This window comes from Python bivittatus, unplaced genomic scaffold (assembly GCF_059951505.1).
Source record: "Python bivittatus isolate LINGU-HERP-01145 unplaced genomic scaffold, Pbiv_v1 ctg000310_np1212, whole genome shotgun sequence".
NCBI classification, from domain to species: Eukaryota; Metazoa; Chordata; class Lepidosauria; order Squamata; family Pythonidae; genus Python; species Python bivittatus.
In genome coordinates, this window is record NW_028277054.1 from 90663 (window position 1) to 101527 (window position 10865).

The 10865-nt window shown below is 58.2% G+C and overlaps 2 protein-coding genes across 4 annotated transcripts; both read left to right on the forward strand.

The window, feature by feature from the left end:
* Positions 1-29: 29 nt before the first annotated feature.
* On the forward strand, positions 30-5652 carry BLVRB (biliverdin reductase B). 2 transcript variants are annotated; one of them, XM_088139610.1, is made up of 6 exons: positions 30-522; positions 637-688; positions 3348-3509; positions 3593-3682; positions 4261-4392; positions 4872-5652. In XM_088139610.1, the coding sequence occupies exons 1-6, from the start codon at positions 487-489 to the stop codon at positions 5033-5035; spliced, it is 636 nt and encodes a 211-aa protein (XP_087995736.1). In that variant the 5' UTR covers positions 30-486; the 3' UTR covers positions 5036-5652. The 2 variants fall into 2 exon arrangements, with proteins under 2 accessions (XP_087995736.1, XP_087995737.1); XM_088139611.1 differs by lacking the exons at positions 30-522; positions 637-688 and adding an exon at positions 921-1197.
* A 532-nt stretch (positions 5653-6184) lies between these two features.
* Positions 6185-10371, forward strand: SERTAD1 (SERTA domain containing 1). 2 transcript variants are annotated; one of them, XM_088139609.1, is made up of 2 exons: positions 6185-6874; positions 8246-10371. In XM_088139609.1, exon 2 carries the CDS (start codon positions 8265-8267, stop codon positions 8946-8948), a length of 684 nt encoding a protein of 227 aa, XP_087995735.1. In that variant the 5' UTR covers positions 6185-6874; positions 8246-8264; the 3' UTR covers positions 8949-10371. The 2 variants fall into 2 exon arrangements, with proteins under 2 accessions (XP_087995735.1, XP_007433847.1); XM_007433785.4 differs by lacking the exon at positions 6185-6874 and adding an exon at positions 6902-7922.
* Positions 10372-10865: the final 494 nt, after the last annotated feature.

A 10865-nucleotide genomic window follows, 5' to 3' on the forward strand; every position in this document is an offset into this window, starting at 1 on the left:
CGCCGCGCCCGTTGCAAGGACCGCTTTCCAGGAGCGGCGGCGGCGGCGGCCGCCCTCCTTTCTCCCGGCGCTCAGCAGCCACGGGGCAAAAGGTCCGGCAACCCGCGCCGCCCGAGATGCCCGGGAGGGGTTCTGCAGCAGCAGGGGGGCGAGGAGGGTCACCTTGGGCCCGTCCTTGGCCCGCTCCCTCCCGGACCCCGAGCTTCTTGACGCGAGCTGAGGCTGCTGGTTGGAGTGAGGGGAGTTGTAGCGCTGGGCTCCCGCGGCTGCGAGTCCTGAGGCGTAGCTTGAGTTGGAAGAAAGGGGTGCGGGGCTGTGGCGCAAGGAACCGGAGCAGGGCCCGGCAGCTAGGATGACAAGGCGCGAGCGAGGCGGAGGCTGCTGCTGTCGCCAAAATTGACCGAACCACGCCAAAGCGGAGTACGCCGCTATTAAGTGAACCTGCATGGCTGAACACTGCCGGCCGGCGGGCTGCGCGTTTGGGCGATGCTGCAGAGGCCCAGCCCCGCGGGGACAGGAGAGGTGCGCGGGGCGGCTCGCCCGAGAGAACTAGAGCCTTGCAGCTTCTATCTGACGGCTCGACTCCCCTTCCCGGTACTGCGGCGTAAGGCCCCTCCTCCATTTCCTTCCTTCTAGATGCCGTACCGCGTCCTCCTCCTCGTGTTTCCCCCAAACAGCAACCCTGAAGGTAAGCTGGGCTGGGGGGTACTTCCCAGGGAGGCTCCCTGGCTGAGGCGACTCAGGCCGTAGCCCGCTGCCTGTCCGCCGCCTGAGCCGCTCCCGCCCCTTTCAATTCAGGTAGTAAAGCCGACGCGCGAGAAAGGGGCCGCCGGCTTCCCCCGGGCGCTCGGGGCCGGCGAGCGGCTCTTCCAGCTACTGGAAGAGAGGCAGGCAGGCGCGCGCGTGGGCAGCGGGGCCGCGGGACGGAGGAGACGCGCTTCGGTTGCTCGTTTCGCGGGGCGAGCCGAAGCAGCCAGGCACCGCCCTCCGCTGGGCCTGCCTCCCCGGGCGGAGCTCCAGGCGGAAGAGCTTGCTTTGGCCCTGCGCTGGAGCGGCGAGGAGGCAGCGGCAACGGCAACAGCATGGAGGGGAGTCGCGAGCCTGGTGGCCGGGCTGCCGCAGCCTGCAAGAAAATCGCCATCTTCGGCGCCACCGGCATGACGGGCCTGGCCACCCTGGCGCAAGCCCTCGAGGCGGGTGAGGGCGGGGCGCGTCGGCCTGGGGAGCAGAGCAGCGGGGACCCGCGGAGGGGCGCGCCGTCCCCCCCCCGTGTGCGAAAGAACGCGACGGGGAGCGCTCCGGCCTCGGAGGCTGCGCCGCCCGGGGACGTGGCTGCTACCCCCGGATCAGCCGCCAGCCCGAGAAGCGCCGGCTGCGGCTCACACCCGGAGTGGGGGAGGGGGCGCCGAAGGAGGAACGACTTCACCCGGGGGCAGCTGTGTACAGCGGCTTTCCTCTCTCTGTTAGACCCCTGCGAAGTAGGTTAGGGCAGATAAAGTACTTTCTAAGGAGTCGGCTGACGCATAACTCGAAGTTAACCAAGCACGATTGTGCTAGTGCGGTTTCAGGGGATGGCTTGGCTCTGGGAGCCTGACCAGATTCGCAGCACAGAGTATTCAACCCCCACCCCCGGGGCTTGGTTTGGCAGGTGGTGCAAGCAGACCCTGAACCACAGAGCAGCCATGGCATTGTAGCGTTCAGCCTGTTTCAGCATGCTTGGAAAGCTGAAGTAACCCAGGCTAGGCACTTGGGAACACGCCATTGGTATCATAAGCAGCAGGGCGACGTGTTGCGTGTTGTCTCCAACACACACACTCCCCAGTTCTGCCTGCCATGTAGTGATAAGGAGGAGGAGGAGGCCCTTACAGGGAGTATCAGGGGGGACCAGCACTGCAGGGAGAATGGGTGGGGAGGCTGTGGCTTCTTTGGGAGGTGAATTAATTCTGAAGGTTGCATTGGCCCTCTTGGGTTTCCTCCAACCAAAGGCAGGCAGGTGGGCTGGTCCACCTCTGCTGGGGAGGTTGAACTGCTCTTTGCCAGAGTGTGTGCAAAACAGACATGGGAGAGGGGCCAGGGCAAAATGTGCTGCACGTGATGTTCCAGTTGAGGAAGCCCTCTGAGCAAAGAGGCCCGGCATGGTCCCCTGGATGGGTATTACAGTTGGCGAGGGTCTGTTTGAGTGATCCTAACTGGTCCTGCCAACTCAGGTGGGGAGAGTCTTAGCCAGCTGAACTGGCCAGTTAACCCCTCCCTGCCTCCTGCCCGCCCCCCACATCTAGACTCCTCCTTGGCCAGGGCACCCTCTTCTGGGTTCTGCTTCTATGGGCATCCTCTTTCTGATGCGGAGCAGATTGTAGGATTAGGCCCTGACATCTGGGCTTCTTTCAAGTTTCAATATACAGTTATAATGGTCCTTTAGATCAGCTGCTTGTGAAATCATGGGAAGGAGAGTCAACCTTTTTGCTTTAATACCATACAGTGCCTCAAATTACCTTTAAGTGGGGCTGAGCTGCCTAGGGAGGGTTGGACCTGTGCTATCAAACTCATTGCAGAGGCAGGGGAAAATGCCAGAATTGCCCAACACAGGCCAGGTTGATTTTCAAAAGAGAAGTGCCTCAGCAACAAGATAATTAGTTGAAAGTCCATTGGAAGGGCCCATTTAAGGGTAGCAAATTCCTTTAAAACAATGGACTAAAATGTGCTGCACTGGCAGAATATATAAAATAGTTCTTAAAGAATGCCGGTATGGTTGAATCAAAGAAGGCTTTAGAGGGGAATGAGCTAAAAAAGAAGGTTTTACCATGCAAAAAAATTGTAAAAGAAAGTTCTGCCAGGCTAAATATACAACAGGTTTTGTGCTTCCTCTGTACTTTATTTCTTAAATATGTCAAGAATAAGCCAAGAAGAAATTGGACTGAGGTTATTTTACAAAGAAGGCAAAGCATTTTAATGCTGAACAAGCTTGAGGAGGCCATTGGTTGTCAAAGGGAGGAAGAGCAAAGGGGGTCCTCCAGAAAGAGGGTTGTGGCCAAACCAAATGAGCGCCCAAAGCCCTCCCCAGGCGGAAGCCTTTCTTCCCGTCCTTGTGTCCGGAGAGGTGGGAGGAGCCGTTTCTCAGGCAGGAGGAGGGAAGGAACCAGAGGCGAAGCCGAGGGAGGGAGGGTGGGGGGAGAAATCCATCTCCTGAAGCCTCCCCTGCCCTTCACTGCTGGGGACAATGGGCAGAAGCTCTTTCTTCACCGGCCTGCTCTGAGGCCTGCTTTGCTGCACCCTCCTGTGCTTTGGGGGAAGAAGTCCTAGCTGTCACTTTCTGCTCCTTGACCAGCTCCTTTTTCTTCCCTCGCCAGGCTACCAGGTGACGGTGCTGGTACGGGACCCTGTCCGGCTCCCCCCAGAGCTCCAGCCTGCACAAGTGGTGGTCGGAGATGTACTGAACCGGGCAGACGTTGATCGAGCAGTGAATGGGCAGGATGCTGTAATCATCATCTTGGGCACCCGCAACGACCTCAGTAGGAGTGGTTGCACTTCCTCCCCAGTCCCCTCCCTGCCCTGTGGCTTTTGGCTCACATGGGTTTTCTTTTCCACCTCTTAGGTCCCACAACAATGATGTCTGAAGGCACCCGAAACATTGTTGCAGCCATGAAATCCTGTGGCATCCGCAAGGTGGTGGTGTGTCTCTCAGGTAGGGGTCTCCTTGCAAGCACAGATTTAATGTTCCCCCATCCCCTGGACAGGATCTCCTGTTGAGTGGATCAGAAAGACCCCAATCACTGCCTGTCCAATAGCCCTGGGTCTTCTTGGGAAAAAGCTGCATTGGAGAGGCAGTTCCACTGAGCGAGCAGTTTGAGGTGCTGGAGGTGGGAGATTGAAGTAAGTGAGATAGCTGGTGCCAGCCTCGACTCTTCGCCAGACCCAAATAGGGGATGAGGCCCGGAGGTCTGGAGTTGGACTGGCTGTGAGCCCCAGCAGTCAAGAGGATGACTTGAGCTGCGGTTGGTTCTGCACCAAGAGTCACCTTCCTTGGTCTCCAAAGCCCTTTTCTTGTTGCTGTGACAGGCTTGCCTTGGGACCTTGGCAGATCAAAGAGGGTTGAGTTTAGATCCCCATGGTCAGGTGCAGACATGTTTTCCCTCCCTTGGAGGCTCTTGCACCTTTTACGCAAAGGAGCGGGGCGAGTTCCTGTCCTGGCCCTCGGGCTGCTCCTGCAGGGGAGACACAGACACTGCAATGAGGTGCTTCTCTTTGGGCTTTTGCTCATAGCTTTCCTGATGTGGGACCTGGACAAAGTTCCTGCTAAGCTGCGGCCGGTGACAGAAGACCACATCCGGATGCAGCAGATCCTGAAAGAGTCGGGACTGGACTGTGTCTATGTCATGCCACCCCACATTGCAGGTGTGCCTTGGGGAGAGATCTGGGGCTGTGGGAGCACAGTGGCCTGCAACCACTGGGTCCATCTTGGGCACAAGAAGGGTTTGTGAATGTGGAAGTAGTCAGCAAAATCTTCCATGCACAAAAACTCATTTTCCATGAGTAGGGTAACACAGAACCCTTTAATGTGGAAACATGCCCTGTTCCCAGTGCTAAATTAAGAACAGGTTTGGTTAAAATGCCTCTTTTAAATAAAATCCTTTGCCTCCTCCTTCCAGACAGCATGTTAGGCCTGGTTCTCACAAGGTAAATGCCATACTATGGCTCATTTGGTTTCAGCTGAGTGTGTCATGGGAACTTCCATTGGGGTTTATTCCAGAAATCAGGATTAAACGAGCTGTGGCTTAGCCTGTTTGGGTTAAGGTTGCTCCCGGCACGGTTGGCCCAGTTTGGCTTGCTGTGCGGTTCCTGGAGATGACACTGGGGCTTTCTTCCTCCTGCAGGTGACCAGCCCCTCACTGGCGACTACACTGTGACCATGAACACCTCGAGCGGCTCCCGAGTCATCTCCAAGCATGACCTGGGGCACTTCTTTCTCAAGTGCCTGACCACATCCGAGTATGACGGGAAGAACATCTATCTCTCCCGGCACTACCCCAAGGAATGAGCCCTACGGCCTTGCCACCCCCTCCTCCAGCCAGATGTTGGAAGTCGCTGTCTCGGATGGATCGGCCCCCACCCCTCGCGCTACTGAGTGCCTTCCTCCCCGTTGCAGGAAATCCAGGAGGGCAGCAGATCCCCCACGAGCCCCACCTCAGGCAGACCAGCTGCAAGCAGCCCCTGTGTGCTGACGCTCTCCTGAATTCAGACGCAGCTGGGTGTGCCCTTGCCCCTTGTGTGTTTGTGCCAGAGTTCTGGTCTGCAGCTTCCTCCCCTGGGTGGAAAGGAATCTTTGGGCAGCAAAGATTTTTGCTGCAGTCCCAGGAAAGCCTTTACTTAGAACCAAACTAGTGGAATGCGTTAGCCAAGCCCCTTCTATCAGCAGAGAGGAGGTGTGATGCAGAAGCCACTTTTAAAACGATGTATCTACCTAGAAAGTGGCTAATAATCCTGTCTGAAGTACTAAAAGGTTGGAATGGAAGTAACTAAGTATCTCCATATTAATATTAACCTTCCTCCTGTGTTGCTGAGAAAGCTTGATTCGTTTTGATTCTTGCAAAGTTCTGTGTAACTCGAAAGCATACAAAGCATAAGCCCCTAATGAAATAAACATTGATCTATTGGGATGGTAACGTTATTATTTGGCTCTAATTAAGCCTTGGCTTGGAAGGAGTTTTCAGTATTACACTGAACCATTTATTTCGTGCGTTGTGCTTAAAAGGTAGAAAAACAGATCGCGCCCCGCAGAGTCTCTCGCTTTCTGCTAGTGGCCGCAGAGACGACGACGGATCTCTCCTGCTTCCGACTCGCCGGCCGCGAGGGGCACCGGGGTTGGGGGAGCGGAGGCGGGCGCGGTTTAAGTGGCCGTCCTGGAGGTCGGGGCGGCACCTCCACCGCTTTTCACGCAGGGAGACGTGGAGAGCCAGGATTTTATGAGCAGTAAAATGGCAGGTGGAGCTACCGAGTTCAGGCACTGTACATCTGCGCTCGGGCGTTACTGCTGACGGCGGAGACGCCGTTCGCGACGCGAGGCGTCGAGCAGCAGTCACGGCGATCCGCCTAAGGACGGCCGTGACTGCGCTTTGCTGCACGAGCCGGGAGTGGCCGCCCTCTTGCAGCTGCGGGGCTGACGGCACCGGCTGGCTCCGCTCTCCCTTCGGCAGGAAACCGGCCGGGCGCTTCGGGCCGGCCCCCCTCGCGGGGAAAGCCGGCGCCGGGAGGCGGCGGAGGCGCTCGGCCCCCCGAGCCGGCCGGGGACAGGAAGGGCGGGGGCGCTTTCCAAACCCTCGCCTTCCCCGGGGCGCCGTCCTCCCGTTTGGGGCCCCGGGACCCACGGCCTGGCCAGAGGCGCCCTCCCGCAGGCGAACGGCTGGGGGCTCCGGCCGTCCTGCAGCCCCAGCTGAGCGTTGCCGCCCTCCGCCGGGAGACCAGCTTCCGCCCCGGGCAACGGCCGAAGGAGCGCCCGGCACAGGGAGCCGCGGGGGAGGGGGCCCCGGCGCCCCGGCTCCGCCTTCAAAGGCAGCGCCCGGCCCGCGGCAGCGCCCCCTGCCGGGCGGACGCGGAGCCGCTCTCCGCCAGCCAATCGGCGCGCGGGGCGTGGCCTCGCGGGTTTGTTCGGTCGGGCGCCGCTCCCCTCCCGGCGCCCGCCCGCCCTATGGAGAGGAGGCGTTCGCGCGAGCGCGCCCATTGGCCGCCGCGGTCTTCCTCCGCCCACGCGGGGCGCCCGGAGCCGTCCTCCACTCGCCGGACCGGAGAGATTCGCCCGGGGCGCCGAGGGGGGCATGTCGGCCGCTGATTGGCTGCGCGCCGGCTTCCAGACCCCGCTGATTGGCCTCTGAGGAGCAGGGTAGGTGAAGCCAGGGGTCCGGGGACCCTCTGCGGGCGCGGGGCTCGCGCGGCGGCCCGGGGTTCGGCGGCGCGGCCGCGGGCTCGGCCGGCTTTGGAGGGAGGAGGGCAAGGCGGGGGCGGTGCCTGCTGCCGCTGGCGTGAGTCACCCTCCGCTTCTGCGCCGGCCGGGGCGGGGCGGGGCGGGAAGGCGCCCCCGCCGCTGGCCGCGCGCTGCCGGGCTGGGGATCGCGCGCGTCTCCCGAACGTCCCGCGGAACCGGCCCAGTTGGACGCCGCGGGAGGGGAAGCGCGTGGGTGGGTCCCGGCGCCCTCGAGGCGGCTCTGATTCCGGCTTTCGAGCCTGCGCCCGCCGCCGCCGCCCTCCCTGGCTGGCCGGGGGTCGGCGCCCGCCCCGTTCTTCTGGGAGCCTCGCGGGCCGGCCGCCCCCTCACTCAGTCCGACCTCGCTGGCGCCGCACTGGTCGGCCCGCCGGCAGCTTCTGGAACTGACTCGGTTCCCAGAACACGAACCGCTCGGATGTCTAGGTGAAGTAAGCGCCGGCCTGACCCGGGGAAAGCAGCGGGGGGCTCAGCCTCCAGAGGAGCTAAGACTGAGCCGAAGAGCCCGAACCGCTTGGAGCGTTGGCTCCCGTCGGGACGAAGGGGACTGGTCCCCAGCGCACGTGGAAAGCAGGGGGCGGTTGGCCGCACAGCCCACCTCATCTAATACCCAGCGGGACGGTGCCTGGAGGCAGGCACCTCTGCTCGCCTAATGCGGAGGGGGAGGCAGCCTGGAATTGACATGTTGTGTGAACCAGGCTGTCAGCTGAAGAGAGGTGACACTTCTCAGCAGAGCAGGTTCCCTGGATGGTTCTTTATCAACTGTTTGGGATGGAAAGAGGCCTCTGGCAGAAGGCGGTGTTTGCACAGTGCTGCAAGTCGAAAAGCCACGAACTGCATCTTCGCTGCCATTTGAACTGATTTCAAGCTTCCTGATGCACAGTTCCCGCTCCAGATGGCAGCCTGTGTGGGACGGGATGTCGCAGGAAGCCTGAGACTGATTCAAGAGGTGCCCAGCGACCAGAGGGGAGCCTTGAGGCTCCTTGACACGGGGGGGGGGGGCGGGAGGTGACCTTGAGGGCAGCTCAGTCCCGGGAAAGAGAAAGAAACCGAAACTAACCTCTGGAATGAGGACGGCAGAGGGGTGCTCCGGCAGGCTTTTGAGGTCCTGCAATGATACTCTGCACCAGTAAAGGAGCATTCCTGAAATCCTTGCTTTGTCTGTTTTTTGATGTGGCCTACCTCAGAGGGCAGGCCTGTTCCGCTGGACCCACTGCCTAGGACTTGGCTGGGTTGGCTTCTCTGACCGCCTCCCCTGCTGTTTTTTTCCAGAAATTGGCTGACGAAAGGCATGAAGCGGAAGTGGAGTGAAGAGGAGGCTGGGCCTGCTGCAGCCACGCCGTGCAGCTCTCTCTTCAGCCTGTCTGTCTCCAAGCTCCACCAAAGCCTGCAGCACGTTGAGCCCAACCTCCGGCACCTGGTGCTGGTGGCCAACACCCTCCGTCGCTGCCAGGGTGAGATGCAGCCAGTGCCTGCCCCTGTTCTCCAGGCCACCTTAGGCCAGGAGGGCCCTTGTCCTGGGGGCAGCTCCATCTCCATGCCCAGCGTCCTGGCTTGCCGTCTGTCGGAGCCCAGCTGGAGGCTGCCGTCATTGCCTTCTCTCTCCCCACATGTGGACGAACGCCTTCTTTCCACTGCTGACTCATCTGCCTTCCCCACCTTTTTGGAGGACTCGAATGACATTGCTCAGCCTGAAGGGCCCCATCTGTGTTTACTCAGCCCTGAGGCTGAAAGGCCTTCCCACCCTTGCCCTTCTAGCACCCTGGAGCTTCTGAGCCCTGCTGGCTACCTTCTGGAAGATGGCCTGGAGGGTGTCTTTGAAGACATTGACACCTCCATGTATGACTGTGATCTGTGGCTGCCCACCAGCCTTCCCAACTTCAAGGAGGCCTTCTGCTCACCGGGAGAGCAGAGGCCAGATCTGGCAGATCTTGACTGTCTCATGGACATGCTTGTGGGGGTACAGGAACTATGAGGGCACTGATCAAAGTAAATTGTGGTCCCAAGTCACCAGCGGAGAGTGGTGGAAATGAGGGTTGACAATCCCAGACAAAGAGCCATTGCCATAGAGAACAAAGTTTTCATTATATCTTCTATAAGACTGTTCCTGAATGCCTCACATGGCTACCTTTTTGGAAGCTTTCTCAAAAGAAAAGCGACCAACTTGAAATAAGTTGGGTACTATACTTGCTGTCGTCAGTTTCAGTAATAATCTAGGATAAACAGCTGTCTGCTATGGCAAAGTTCTGCAATAGCTTTTTAGACATTTTTCTGGAATTCAGCAGGGATCTTTTTACTTGCACAAAGGGCTAGATTTGTCTGGGTTGGTGGGCAGGAATATGCTGGGCCTTTGAGTCTTAGGACCCAGAACACCTGCTTTTGAGAGACAGCGCCCACCCCGTTGGCCCCTGCCTGCTTTCTCCTCCCTCCCCCAGGGAACCCTCCTGAGCTGCCCAGGCAAGGGAGGGTGGCTGGGCTGGACCTCTTTATGTGCGTAGGCAGGAGCTGCTCGCGCAAGGTTGGGCAGCCAACAGTGGTGAGACAGAGGGTAGTTTGTTATATGAGCATCAAGTGCTAAAAGAGGTGAAAAGCTGCTTCCTGTTAAATTGCTTTGAAAGGATTCAACACCTTCATGTTGGAATTCTGTGTACTGTATTCTGTCTGTCTGAGAACCAGGGACAGGAAGAGGGTCTTTGCTGGTACGGGGTTTTCTTTCTTGCCCCCAAGCCCACCCAGAGAACACCCAGCTGCTTCCCTCTTGTCTTGAAACGGTCACATCGGTTGGGGCAGCTCACCCTCTGTGCTGGATGGCGATCTTGTTCAGGGAGCAAGCTAGAATTCCAGCCTGCACTTTGGAGTTTCCTCATTTGGGGCTGGCAAGGGAGCAGGAAGGGAAAGGAAGAGCAGCTGAGGGAGACTGTTTGTGGGGCAAGGGTGGATGCTTCCAGGAGGGATGGGACTTTCCTGAGATTGGAAAGTGTGCACAAGCCACAGGCATACAGGTTGAGGCCCGTGTGCATAGATCCAAAGTAGCTGCTGGAGTGGAGAACAACTCCAGGACAGAAAGGTTTGTGCAGCTTGCAAATTCTGAATTGGTCTGGGGTTGATTTAAGGTTAAGAATGTAGAACTACATTAGATTAGACCAAAGGGGACCCATCTAGTCCAACGTTTTTTCTTCCGCAGTGACAAGCCAACTGTGAATGAAGTATGCTGTGTTTTTTGTTATCCTCTGGCTGATATAGTGCTGCTGCTAAAGGAGATTCCAAGTTGCTTGTCTTCCAATAATTGGAGCTATAAATCTATCTTTAAATTGTCTAAGCAAGTGACTGTTCCCAACTTTTGCAGTGGAATTCATGGTTGTTGGATTTGAACAATACATTAAACCATGTTCTGATTAGTTACAGTTTATTGACTGAACTGCAGAAGTTCACACAAGCCCGACCTGTCTCATTTTATCTTGCTCTGTGAATCAGGCTAATATTATGCATGGTGCAAAGAAGGAGAAGGGACTTTCCCCTTCACCTCTCCTGAACCCTTCTCCAAGGGGTTCCTAACCTCTGCACTTTCAGTATTCCTTGGCCCTTATTTACAAGTTACAGGCCTCTCTGTTTGCATCTAAATATACAGCAGGACTGACTCCAATCTGCTTTAAACACTTTTTAAAAAAAAAGTATGAATGCACGGGGAACTTTTCCAGTCTCACCCCTGCCACCATAAACCTACTCACAAACCCAACTTACTCTCCAGAGTTGCATAGCCCAGCACACTCCAAGATGCCACCCCAGCTGGCATCCTCTGAGGCTCCTCTGGAGATGCGTTTCGGAAGGGCAGGTTCTTTCGATTGGAGCACCAGTCCGGCAGAGAGCCCAGCCTCTCTGAAGAAGCTCAGCT